Below are 10,148 nucleotides of genomic sequence, written 5' to 3'. Positions count from 1 at the left end.
ATCTGTTATGTACATCTTGAGTATTCCATAATCTTTGAGTCGAATCTTTTATTAAAGTCATCAAAACTATTTCTGTTATTTGTTTTAAAATAACGTCTGTAATACTTAGCAATTGCTCGATTTCGAGCAACAGAGACACTAGTTTGTATTAATACTTAAGAAACTGTCAAGAAACTAACAAACAAGCTGTTACGGCTATTGGTATAGACATTCAGGCCAGTGACGTAATTTGTTTATGTTTATGATCCATTCCGTTTCTGTTCTAATAATCGTGAGGAATAGTGGTGCTATAAACATATGTCATAAAACTCATGTTATGTTTAAATTATTTCAGTCAGGTGTTTTAGTAAAACATAAATAAGTCAAATACAGGTTTATTTGTTTACTTCAGTGAAAATAGTGAATTCTTAGTGTCTCCACGAACTATTTAATCCGTGAAATATTACACAATTTTAAATTCCACCATGATACTTCCACTCTTCATTCCAATCTCGTCCTCGTTCAATGTCTCTCCCCAATTTACGGCGTTTTCGAAACAACTCGTCGTCAACTCCAGCATTCTCTGCATATTCATCAGTTGTCTCTCAATGATGTCGAACTTCGCAGAATACATCGTCGCTGGAATTGATGGAACCAGCGGCGCAAGCCTGATGTACTTATTCTTCACTGGACTTGTATTCTTCTCTTTCATGAACATCTTGGCAGTTTACAGAGACAGCCAAATGATACACTACTTCTCATTTTTTCTTTGGTTTCTCATTATACTGTTCTGGTTTTCTATGGTAGCTTTGTTATATTCTGATCGAGCCATGATTCCAGACCTTTGTATTAACCACAGATGTCCTGATTCTTTCTGGCTCAACGACTGGTACTGGAGGTCCTTCCCGATGAGGAATTCCTCTCTAAATGTGACAACTTTCGGAGACTCATACCTTGTGAACAACTCTACCTCCTCCTCGAGTAGACAGGAAGCGGACTTTTGGTACTCCCTTGGCTCACTTTTAATCTGCTTCAGCTTCCTGCTCTATCTGGCTCTGCTAGGCAGTCTTGTTTGGAACCATTGCTCTGCTGTCTGTGCTGCTAGGAGAGCGGGCGGCCAGACTCCAGTAGGACCAGGGGGATACTTGTATGTCGTCGAACTTAGAAGGTGAGCATTGAAGTTAGAAGTTAGAAGAAGTTAGAAGGTAGAATAACATAGTTGTCGAACGCAATAGTTCAAGGGCAGTGTGTATAGGACTGATGAAAAAGATATTGTTAGTTGGAATCCAGTCCCCTAACACTTTCTTCTTAGAAGACTTCTTACAAACGAAGTAGGCCTACAAACATTTTGGCCCACCAGGTAATATTTTCACTTACCAATAATATATTATAATAAGGTGTAGAAAGTTCCGTAAACACGACATCACTTCTATATTCATTTTCATCACTTCTATATTCATTTGGCGATGAAAACATGTACACAGTGGAAATTAGTACAGTAACGTGCCTTGTGTAAAAAAAATTCTTCAACAGAGACGTTTTTAAATATATAATTTGCTTCTGTAAATGAAAGAATTTACATCGATACCATTGTCCTCTTATTTTGTATGTATACATACCTAAAAGTATACAACATAATTATGTATAACTATGCTATTTCTTCTCAAATATAGGTAGGATTTAACATAGATAGTTTTTTATGCCATTCAAGTTAATCTTTTGGCAGCTACTAAGGGAGCAGCTACTAAGTATCACACATGAATGTACGCTACGTCATAAACTCCAGTTGTGAATTTTGCTTAGTAGCTTTCTAGCTTGGCATTTTTGTAGGTGTATATATGAGTAGTCAATAATAGACCTAATGCAATTTAATGTTTTAGTAATATTTGAATTCCGTAGGCGCAGTACAATTGATGAAAGTAATAACCCCGCGACTTCTGCAGTACAGAATTCGCAAAGGAATCAAGACAACCAGACTGTGTCTCCAACTGGACAGAATCAGCAAAAGATTTCAGCAAACAAAATTGACACACAAAATGGTCCTAAAACTACTATCGCTATTAACAGTGGTTGAAATAGTCTTAACTGCTCATTGAGATTAACCAAACTCAAATTAATGTGATAATTTATTAGTTAAAATTATACTTTTATTAATTAAATTAATCTTCTTCATTTGTCTCAGTTTCTCTTTTTGATCAAACAAATTCGAATTCAAGACAAAACAGAATACGTTCAGAGGTTGTTTGAATTTAAAAAAATATGGACGCTATTTTAGAGCAATAAATATTTTTTGCAGTTTAGTTTCCTTAAAGAATGTTTTAATATTATCGTTGGCGTATGGAAGTTATGTAGATGAAAATACAGCTTGTTTTCACAGAATTAGGTAGGCCTATATCAATTTTTTTTTTTTTTTACAAACTAATTCTATTGGCTTGGTAATACAAAACGTAGTTTAAGAAACCAAAACCATCTAAACGGCAATTGCAATTGATTTAACAGTCCTTTGATGTGCTTGTTAACATTCGTGGTGAAGTTTAAAACTCGTTAAAGCTTTCATCAAAACAAACATTTTATGAACACAGTTGAACACGCCGGCTGATGCTGTTTTGAACAACACTCTCTCTACCTAATTTTCTATTTATTGGTTCAAAAGTTGCAACTTCGTCTACCTCCTAATTGTTATAACACAGCTCAGTCAGTATTATTAATCACCCAAAATAGCAACGTTTAAAGTAAAACTCTTTTACCAATAGGGTTATAGGAATACATTTTCATTGACCACAATCAAAACCAAATCACTAGTGTAGTCTCTGACGTTGACTCATGATCCTGCAAGTAAACTTTCATCCTATTGTATAGTTCAAAACCTGACGCATTTCATGTCCGATACATAAGGCGACTAAATTTAATAATTTTTAATTTAAGATATATTTTCCCAAAACTAATAAAAAATATTTGTCAAGACCTCACTGAGATTTGAAAAGTGAGTAAATTGGTTTAAAAGATAACTACTAAACATGCATAGTACAGAAACCAATCCTATATTAAAATTGTCGTTTACTAGACCTTTGAGGATGAAAAGATTAGAAGAAGCTGTGTTCAACCTATGTTCCTAGTTACATAGTTCCATGTATATAGTACACCACGTAGACAGCTACAAGTACATGAGATGATTTTAATTCAGCAAATGTTCAAATAATAATTCTGTATCAAATAATACTTTCTCAATACTACTAACAATACTAGGCATATATTGGAGGGAGTGAAAAGTCCGTAATCTTAAAAACCATTGAACGAAGACTTATAAAATAGTAGTCAAGCAAATTTCCTAATACCATAGATACAACATAGTCCCCGCTAACACACAAAACATTTAATTTTATTGCTCCAATCCAATGCTGTCTACTAGTTAAGTGTTATTAGTTACCGATTTAAAAATATCACATCAATGGTGTCCGTGGTGTTTTTATTTGTTTAAAACGTGTTTAACAAATATGTTGTTTTACAAAACAGTTCAAAGAGTTTTGTTTGACCATGTAAAAGCATCAAATGAGTGCTGGCTCTGTCCTAGTTTTATCGAATATTTAAACTATACTTGATTTGATGAGTTTAGCCATTTTGAAATAATTATCTGACTTACAATTTTTCCTCTAAAATTTTTCCTCTAAAGTTTTTGTACTGTATAATACATGTAAATCAATGTCTGTGTATCTTAAATATTCAGCTAAGAAGTGATATTTTTGATCTGTTACGCTCGAGTCCTTAATGAAGTAAAGAGGAAATGAAGCTGAAGCCATTTGAGAGACCGGAAGTAGGGGAAGCTTCCTCTAAGGGTGGTGATGACGGTGTATTGAATCAATCCGGAACAGATTGAGGGAGAGAAGTTTGTATGTCTTTGGTTTTATGTTTACATCCTTAAAATGTACATACATATAAAATGAAATCTAACAAGCAATAAGGAAAATGTAAATATCAACGAATTTCTTAATTTCTAATTGGATTAAGGAAAACTGCAAATTTACTTATAGCGATTTGTAATTTTTTCTTCAAGACAACGTTAAGAATTTAAAAACTAATAAATCTAGTATATAATAAATTTTACATTAAATAATGACACTGACTATTGAGATTGGTAGGTTAATATCTTTGGTAAGTTTTATTAGTTTCAAAGGACAACCCAGGGAGATATTATTATACCTGTACACGAAGATTTAACAAAACAAAGTAAAAACTATTGGCTTGCACACCAATGATTGAAAATAATTTTAAAAACATCTCAAGAATAAATATACACTCTTAATAATAAGTATAAACAAAGATCCATTATATATCGTAAAGTTTTCCAAGCATGCTGTTAAAGATACAGTACATCCTCTATAGAATCGTAATGGATGAACATTGCTGTAGGACATTGTAAAGAATAAAGATTAAGTAAAGAGGAAAAAACAAGCATATTATTTAGAGACGACCCAGTATTTTTTGTTTCAACAATGTATTGTTGTGTTTATATCAAGCTTATTGACCACTCTTTTAGCATTACAATGTATTTAAGTACAATCAAGGCCATCCTCTGTAGTAGCCTAGTCATAAACTTATTCAATAAGAAATCTCCTTTAAATTATCTTGGATATAAATTTAGTTAGTTTATAGTTTGAGGAGTGAATAAATAATATATTAAGTACATATACTTTGGTAATAATTATATTAATAATGGCCACCTATATCTAACTTTGCGTGCGATGATGATTGGAGTGTCCAATCGAAATCGATTGTCCTGTTAGTCAACAGTATAAGTGTAATGGTATAATTTCAAGTGTTATCAGACGTATTTTTTGTTCTTTTATATATAATAAATAACAATAATTAAATTAACAAACAAACAAAGAAACGATAACAAACCAGAAACCAAACAATCTAAATAACACCAACCATGGGGTAGAATAAAATTAAGCTAGTCAGGTTTACCCCATTTTACAACTAGAAATCGTAATATTTCAGCTATTTCTTATTTAATCTTTTTGAACTTGGTTTCGTTTGATAGGGATTTAAAATTGCTAAATAAAAGTGTACTTGATATTTTTTATAAATTCAGCCATCTTTTAGTAATTAAAATTTAAAAAATTTAAAGTGGCCACCATTTAAAAAATAAAAGTCGGAAAAATTTTGTTTTTTGTGGATTTATACATTCATCCTGTAATTTGAACTTGATATATTAATTCATTACGTAAATAGAAATGTTTAAGTGAAATCAACTAAATGGCAGATAGCGGCTAAACAAAGTCAAAATCGAAAAGAAATGATGATCATTTTTTATTTATTGTTGTATGTAGAATATGCTTATGTATAGCCAGTTCCGGATTTTTTTGACACCCTGTATTACCTTTTTGTAATAGCCTATGGCTGAACTATAAGACAAAATTGAGAAAGTTTAATGAATGGCGAAACTCGACGAATTCAACAATCGTTCCATTCAAATGACAAAAGCTGAGACGACGATATAACAAAATCGTGACTTGAAACTTATGATCTGACTCCACTAAACTCCCTTTTGCTTCAACTTTATATAAAATAAGCAACCCCGTTAGGGATGAGAACTTTTATTTGGAAAGAAATGTGGTTAAAACATTGTGGTTGTCAGAATAGTTTGGTTAACTAAAAAAGTAAAGATATTTTTATCGTGTAGTTTTCTGTGTAATGTAACTGCGATAAGTTTTTTTTTAATAAGAGAAAAAAGGGTTGGCTATAAATATTTTACCAAGAATTATTAGTAAGCAATAACTATTATTTAGTTATTAAAACGAGTTTTCATAAAAGTCAGACGTAAACTAATTCTTTCTTAACTGGCTTAAAACAAATATTAGCCTACTATTCAGTTGTGTTTATGATAGTCTGGCAAATATATAATTAAACTTATGTTAATTGAATAATTTCCCATACATTTCATCATGCACTTAATCATGAATTTAAACCTCGAAACATTTCTCATACATAAATTACTTTGTTATGCTTTTTGCATAACATTTTACTTAGCACTTACATTTAAAAATGTTTTAATTTAACTGCCAAATCAATTTCATAGACCCATACATATACACTTTTACCTCTTCAAAGCATGTGTCCCAGCTTGTAGTGATTCTATTGTCTGGTTTCATCAATAGAGAATTCCAATCACGGATCCAGTCAACTTCGATACTTGTCAATTAAAAGTTGTCACAATGTTCAACAATGAGCTTGTCTGGACTTTGTACCGCCTCTGACTGCGGTCTGAAAACTTTCCTCCATCGACACCTCTTGAATGTTAATTACCAACAACTGGGCAGATTGAAGCTGAAATATCTAGTTTCAAACTGTCTCGAAGTACTTGTTTTATTTATAAAAAAACTTTAGTTTCTGAAGCATGTTCATAATGATCAAATAAGGAGTTCGTCCAAGTTTGGACGACCCCATACACCAGGCTAAGCCTGAACACAATGCTTCATATTGTCGTGCTCTACAAGCACTCGACAAACTTAAGTTAAGCCTAACAATGCAACAGGGATATAAGAAGCACTGAACTGTATTTGCACATGCTTGTTATATTATTGCTTATTGTGTAATAAATGTATTCTTGATAATAATTTCTCCCCGAATTCCATTCACAATGAAAAGTTGTTAAAGACACAGTATTTGAGCTGGTTGGTATAGTACGGTGTATCATTGTACTTCGGTTGAAATTTGTTTTTAATTCTTTATTAACGTATTTTTTTCGACGTTATTTGTTTTGTTTTTTTTTTACTTATTTGGTAATAGAAATGTCCAAACCGTTTCCATCGTAGTTTTTTTGTAAAAAAAAATCAAAATTCAAAATTCTTTATTAAATGTTCTTATACAGTTCGATGGCATCTTAATTGATATTCAATGACAAATTGCATCATGGTTCTGTAACGAGTTAGCTTGGAATCGAACGGGTGACCTACGGTTTGAAGACTAGCACAATAACACTCGGTTACTAATACATTTGTGTAGAAGCTTAAAGATAATTCTGAGCAAGGGTGTTTTTAAAATGTTGAGGATATTGTCCTTGCAGACAGATTCTAACACTAATTGTGTATAAACAAATTTAAACGAAGTTACAAAAAATTTTATATTGTTATTATGCGAGGCAGTACTTAAAAATGGTAATATGTATCGCTACATTTGTTTAGGTTTCTTTATTTTCTCCACTTTTCGGTTTGTTTTGTTCATAAACCGAATGGACATGACGTAAATATAAATAAATATAAAGAGTAGTGTTGTTATAAAAGGGCAATTGCTCTATAAATCACTATCCTAGTGATAAAGCTTGACAAAAGCAAATATGCCAGTTTTCATTAGTTCAGTATATAGATCAGTTCTAAGTATGGTTAGTACAACCAGAGATATATAAATGACTACTCCAATCTGTTTCCGGGTGGATTGAAAACTCCGTCGTCAAAATACTTCTCTTACAGGGAGTGGTCTCCACTTCCGGTCACTTTGATGACTTCTGCTTCATTTCCTGTCTACTTCATCAAGAATCCGAAATTTAATGGAAACCCACCCCAGTTCCTAACATCCTTATCTTATTTCGCTTATGTGCAATCCTTGATTCTATTTGGAATTATTTGCTGGGGAGCATGCTATCACACCACCTTGGAACCCTTGAATGTAATCAGAAGATCAATTTTGAAAGTTGCTTTTAGAAAAAATAAAAGGTACTCCATTGATGCTCTATTCCTTGAGACGGGAATATTACTTGTCAGACATATTTTCATCCAATTCCTTCTTAATCACACATTCAAAAACTCAAACACGATTCTACACATCAGCACTTCACAAGATATTCCCACAATGTTAGAATATCTGTTCCTCAGCTACATAAATCAGTTCTAACTACCAACTGTTTATGTTTCTCAGATCCTCCATCGAAATTTAATTCAAAAATATGATATTCAACAGGTTTTTATTGTACCCTCATTACAGAAATTCAAAACTTAAAGTGTCTGTGAAAAATAAAAAAATTTAAACTTAAAACTAAAATGATTATTGAATACATTTCCTATCAGTCAAACAAAATACATGTTATAAGAAAATATGAAATCAGTTTTACTGGTCTACACAAATAAGACAGAGAGGGTGATTTTATTCTGTTGATCTTGAGAACGCGAACAACGCCCGTGGTGAGGTTAAACATCCTTTTGCTTCAACTCATCTCAATAAACTTTGCCAGAGAAATATCAAAGTTCGTATTTTATTCAGTTTACGTCACGAATTTCATAGTCTTTTGGCTATATCCAACAAACCTTAAGCTGTTTAGCATAGTTCATGTAGAAATTATTAGTCCCCAACAAAATTTTAAAAAATAACAGCATATTTTGTTTTAATAGGAAATAAATATGACTTGTTAATGAAATATTTTTGTTAAAAGTTCTATCAGACTAATTTAAATTTGTTAAGTCTACGTATTTGCTGCAGGGGTACTTTTATTACTGTTTACCTTCAGAAGGATATGAATATAATGAGAGTATATTAAAGTATGTTGTTAAGTATGTTAATGAAGTTATTCAGGGTGGTTATCAACCCTATCTCTTCTATGTTTTTCTATCATTTATATTGAAGTTTTTTATTTGATAATTTTTGTAAACTATTGTATTACGTTATTGTATGTGTACAGTTGTGCAGTAAATTTAACATTTGTACCAGTTTCAAGTTATCTGTAGGTCTAAGAGGTAAGCGCTGAAAAGGTTTTGACGATAAACTAGTGACGCATGCCCAGTACACCCGATTTTCACCTTAAAACAGTGGTACAGTTCAAACTCAAAAGGCTTGTACTATTTTCAAGATATTTTGATGTAAAATAGGAATTTACTTAAAAGTTTAGTTAATTTAATCAAATTAAAATCAAAACATAAGGCATCAAATGACACTGATTTTTTCCTCCTGAAAACAACAACTGTGCAATTGAAATCCATAGGGTTATTCCGAATATTTTGCCTGTGTAACCCTGGATCAATTTAGATTGTAAGATGTGATAAGTATTTCATGGATTTTTTAGTTATCAGTAAAACACTGAGCTAGACATTTTAATCTATTTCTTTACAGTACACTGTACTTTACAGTACATTTAAAGAAGTAAACTATTGTAAAAGAAGCTCTTGACAGTACCGACAAATTGATAGCCCAATAATTTTTTTCAACAAAGGATTGATAGTATTTAATTAAAGATTTTGAAGCTATAGTTCTAATTTGTATCCATGGGAATTTGAATAGGCATGTTTATATTTAATGGTTGCTAAACAGAAAGGGATGGTAGTTGCTAGTTTCTCAGGGATAGTTTACATTAACTCCACATCTGGGATCAACAAATAGCTTGAAAACGGCACAACCCTTTGGATTTCCTATTGAACCAATGTTTTAAGATGAAAACTTTATGTTATTTGACATTTCACATGACTGTCTCTTCATTTGAATTTTGAAAGTAATCTCCTACATTTTAAACGTCATGTAACTCTCCACCCCAAATGTTAAACTACTACAAAAGTATAAACCTGTATTAATAACCCCATAATTTAAAATCTCTCAGAGTATAAATTGTTGGAAAACCTAGGGAAACGCCTTTATGATCACCCTGTGTATATAGAGAGGGTCAGTCAGTATCTAGTTGACGTAGCCTTAGTTTGGTGGGTTTGTTGGTTGCCCCGAGTCCATTGTAATGCAAATTGATACACCATGTCCAACTGCATCAACTCAACCGATTTTGAATCAAGTCTGACAGCCTAAACTTGTCTAAAATGCCGATGTTGCATATTAGACTTGTTAGGTGTTTTATAACATTTGTTATATTTTTAAAGTAAGAATATTGTTCACTATGACTAATTATGCTTTAAACAGAGTACAGCTAGTCTAGATAGTAGAACGTGTAGGTAACACCGGTCACAAAGGGAGATTATAATTATTGTTTAATATACCAATTATACGTTTTAGTTACAGTTAATCATAGCTAATTATAGTCTATGTTTCCCGTACTTTTAACTAAATGAGGATCTTGCGCTGTTTCCCATTACATTATAAAATTACTGTATATCAACATGGGGTTAAAAAATCCACAAAGTGTTCCTTAAAAGTTTCACCACTTTCATCATAACGTTGAATCTTATTTTTTTATATATATA

The 10,148-nt window shown here is 31.9% G+C and overlaps 1 protein-coding gene across 1 annotated transcript; it reads left to right on the top strand.

Annotated features, from left to right (window-relative positions):
• Nucleotides 1-367: 367 nt before the first annotated feature.
• Nucleotides 368-2,053, top strand: LOC128983630 (uncharacterized). The gene is made up of 2 exons (XM_054402993.1): nucleotides 368-1,147; nucleotides 1,879-2,053. The coding sequence occupies exons 1-2, from the start codon at nucleotides 465-467 to the stop codon at nucleotides 2,051-2,053; spliced, it is 858 nt and encodes a 285-aa protein (XP_054258968.1). The 5' UTR covers nucleotides 368-464.
• Nucleotides 2,054-10,148: the final 8,095 nt, after the last annotated feature.

The sequence above is a fragment of the Macrosteles quadrilineatus genome, unplaced genomic scaffold (assembly GCF_028750875.1).
Source record: "Macrosteles quadrilineatus isolate MER2022 unplaced genomic scaffold, UCM_ALF_1.0 Scaffold_1__1_contigs__length_201487025, whole genome shotgun sequence".
Lineage (NCBI taxonomy): Eukaryota > Metazoa > Arthropoda > Insecta > Hemiptera > Cicadellidae > Macrosteles > Macrosteles quadrilineatus.
The sequence above is the reverse complement of the archived record's forward strand: the minus strand, read 5'-3'. Positions and strand labels throughout refer to the sequence as shown.